Source organism: Condylura cristata, unplaced genomic scaffold (assembly GCF_000260355.1).
Source record: "Condylura cristata isolate star-nosed mole 26May11 unplaced genomic scaffold, ConCri1.0 scaffold00015, whole genome shotgun sequence".
NCBI lineage: Eukaryota > Metazoa > Chordata > Mammalia > Eulipotyphla > Talpidae > Condylura > Condylura cristata.
In genome coordinates, this window is record NW_004567116.1 from 921239 (window position 1) to 924188 (window position 2950).

A 2950-nucleotide genomic window follows, 5' to 3' on the forward strand; every position below is an offset into this window, starting at 1 on the left:
CCAGGTCACTGGTGTCCAGCACCTCCCACAGCCCGGCCCGGATCGCCTGCTCCATCTGCTCCTGTTCTGAGGGCCTGGGGGCCCGGTCCATGAGCCCAGGGCCCCTTCCCTGTCCCACCCGGCCCCCTCTCGTCCCCCGCTCACTGACCGGCCGGGCTCAGTGCCAGGAGGCCGCAGAGACTCCAGGTCGGCCATGGCCATCCACTCGTTGAGGCAGCTCTGGTCAGAGCTCAGTCTGTCCTGGTAGTGGCTGGCCCAGGTGAGGGCACTGCCGCCTGGCACGAGGCCGCTGCCCAGGGCCGCCTCACATGCCTGGTGCAACACCTGCAGCGTGGCCCTGCGGCCGGCCGATGGCAGCGGAGTCACACTCTGCACCCGCTGCCCCTCCCAGACCCCACAGGCCGCCTGACGGGCCCCCGGCCTCACCACATGGTCTGGATGGAGATGGGCTTGAAGATGCGGCTCTGCCCCCCGGACGTCACACTGAAGCCCCTGCACAGGACGGGCGCAGTGGGGCCCACCGCCGGCCTCGGGGCAGCGCCCGCCCGCCCGCCGTGCCAGGGGGCGCACGCACCACCCAGCTCCAGCCACCTGGGGAGTCAGGACACTGGCCCAGGCTCCCCGGCAAACCCAGGCCCAGCCGGACTCTGCTGCCGTCAGCGCCTGCCCCCTCCGGTGCATCGCCCTGGCCGCTCCACCCTCCTGCCCGCTGCCGCTTACCCATCTCCATCCAGGTAGACCTGAGTGTCGCTCCAGAGAGGCAAGACCAGGCCCAGGGTGCAGCTGGGAGAGCTGGCAGAGGACAGGAGAGCCACTGTCCCCAGAGCCCCTCCTTGCCCCTTCCCCCCGCCCTCCGCCCCCTCACCCCACCTGCCGTCAGGGAGGTCCACCCCCAGGAGGACCGTCTCGTCCTGGCTCAGAAGGTCTCTTGTGGAAACGACCAGCAGGTAGCGGAGCCGGGGGGGCCGTGCTGCCTCTAGCTGGGCTGCCTGGGGGGGGGGGGAAGCCCAGGTCACAGTGGCCCAGGGGACCCCTCTCCCCATGCCCCCCCAACACACCCCAGGCCTGGATCAGGCCCTACCCCTGCTCAGTCCTTGGCCCCAGCCCCTCAGCCCCAGGTCAGCACTGATGGGGTGGCTGCCAGCTGTGGGATTCAGGTCCCCACAGGGTTTCCAGAACTTTCTCTGAAAGGGCACGTGCGTGGGTGAAAGGGAGAAGGGGCCTGACACAGCTCACCCACTTTCGATTTCTGCCTAGGAAGGAAGACCCCGTTCCCCGTCGGGACCACCCTTTCCTTCAGGAAGGGGCTCTCACCAAGGGAACCCAGGGGCTCGGTCTCGGAGGTACAAGAGGCGCTTCCAGGGGAGATCTCAGCTGTTCCTCAGCTGTTCCCCATTTGCTACAGAAGTTGCCACCCCCACAGCCTCTGGGAACCGTCCCCTGGTGCCACGGCCCCACAGCACCCACACAGGCACCGGTCCACGTGTGAGCCCTCGCTGACCAGGCTGGCCAGAGCTGCCGAGGCTCCGCTCCCCTGGGGGCCTCTTCCGACGCCACGCGCCCCCGCCCTCCGCATCCCTCCTGAGCCCTGGCCTCACAGCTTGGCTGAAACACCCCGACTGCTCCCCAAGCACACGGCTGGCTCCTCCGTGCCCCTCGGGGCGCTCACCAGGCGGATGTCGTCCTGAGGCCTCAGCAGTCCCACCATGAGGTGCAGGTGCCGCCGCGGATCCTGCTTCCCGAGACTCGGGGGCCCCAGCCCCTGGTCTGTGCGGTCCCCGGCCGGCTCCTCTTCACCCGGGGGTTCCTCCTTGGGCCCGAGGCGGGCCTCAGCTGCATCTGCACTGCCCCCTCCGTCCTGAAGCCCCAGGACCGCCCCATGGAGCACTGCGAAGCTCTGTCTGGGGTGGGGGCGTGGGTGAGACCCTCCGGCCCGGGCAGGCGGTGTCAGGATGCCGGGGGCCCACTAGGCAGCACCTCCCCGCGTCGGCGGGCGTGGAACTGACAGTGGGCACTTCTAGCCCAGCGCCAGACTGGACGGCCTGCGCTGCGGAGGCCCCACTCCGGCCTGCGGGTGGCAGGCAAGACTTTCCCGTTGGCCTGCCTACCTGCGGGGAGGCTGAACGCTTGGAGTCTCCAGGCCCTGTCACCCACCCTGCCCCTCGGCTTGAGGCCTCTGGCTGAGCCAGCCTCCAGGGGAGCAGAGGGGTGCAGCTGATGGAGCGCCGGAGAGGGACAAGGCCAGGTCTGGGCCGCCAGCCCCCCAGCCGTGCCCCCCAGCCGTGCCCACTGCATGGCCACCCGCACATTCAGCAGCTGGCCAGGCCTGGCAGCAGGTGGGGAGGCCGCCGCAGGTGCTCACCTTCGCTGCAGTTGGCCTCTCCGAGCGGACGCCTGATCCTGCTGAAGAAGTAGCCCCAGGGGCTGTGAGGTTGGACCGCCAAGGTGGTGGACAAGGAGGTGCCCACGGCTTGGCCCAGATTTGGGCCAGGAGGGGGTGGGGCCTCCGCAGTCTGGACTGTCCAGCTCTTACCTTGGTCCTAGTTCCTGGGAGCCTCAAGATTCCCCGCCCCCCTCCAGACTGAGACTTGGGGTTCCACTCCGCACACCCCGGGGCCGAGGGGAGGCTGCCGGTGGGCAGAAGTGGCTCCGCCAGACCCAGCTGGCAGCTCACTGCGTGGGCAGGGCACAGCAGGGCGACTCACCGTCGGCCCCACCGGCGTGGCGTGGCCGCTGGCCGGGGGCGAGCGACTCACAGTGACCAGGGCCATGGGGCCAGGCGCGGGCACCTGCGTTGGCACCGGGCACGTGGCCTTCCCAAGCCCCTCGGCCCGTCCCAGCCCCGCAAGACCAGGAAGGAGAGACCGGCGCCACCAGGGCCTGGCGCCTCCTCGGGGCGGCGCTTAAAGGGCCAGACGCGGCCAGCCCGGCCCGCGGAGCCGGCTCCCCG

General features: G+C 70.4%; 1 protein-coding gene across 1 annotated transcript in view; it reads right to left on the minus strand.

Moving 5' to 3' along the window:
• The window catches only part of SSH3 (slingshot protein phosphatase 3), a 6434-nt gene extending 3597 nt beyond the window's left edge, over positions 1 to 2837 (minus strand). The window contains exons 1-8 of the mRNA XM_012725126.1: positions 2706 to 2837; positions 2363 to 2400; positions 1670 to 1901; positions 871 to 989; positions 721 to 792; positions 427 to 492; positions 149 to 337; positions 2 to 74 (exon numbers count right to left, since the gene is read on the minus strand). Coding sequence (XP_012580580.1) covers positions 2 to 74; positions 149 to 337; positions 427 to 492; positions 721 to 792; positions 871 to 989; positions 1670 to 1901; positions 2363 to 2400; positions 2706 to 2771 — 855 coding nt within the window. The 5' untranslated portion in view covers positions 2772 to 2837. The remainder of the gene's footprint in view (position 1; positions 75 to 148; positions 338 to 426; positions 493 to 720; positions 793 to 870; positions 990 to 1669; positions 1902 to 2362; positions 2401 to 2705) is intronic.
• Positions 2838 to 2950: the final 113 nt, after the last annotated feature.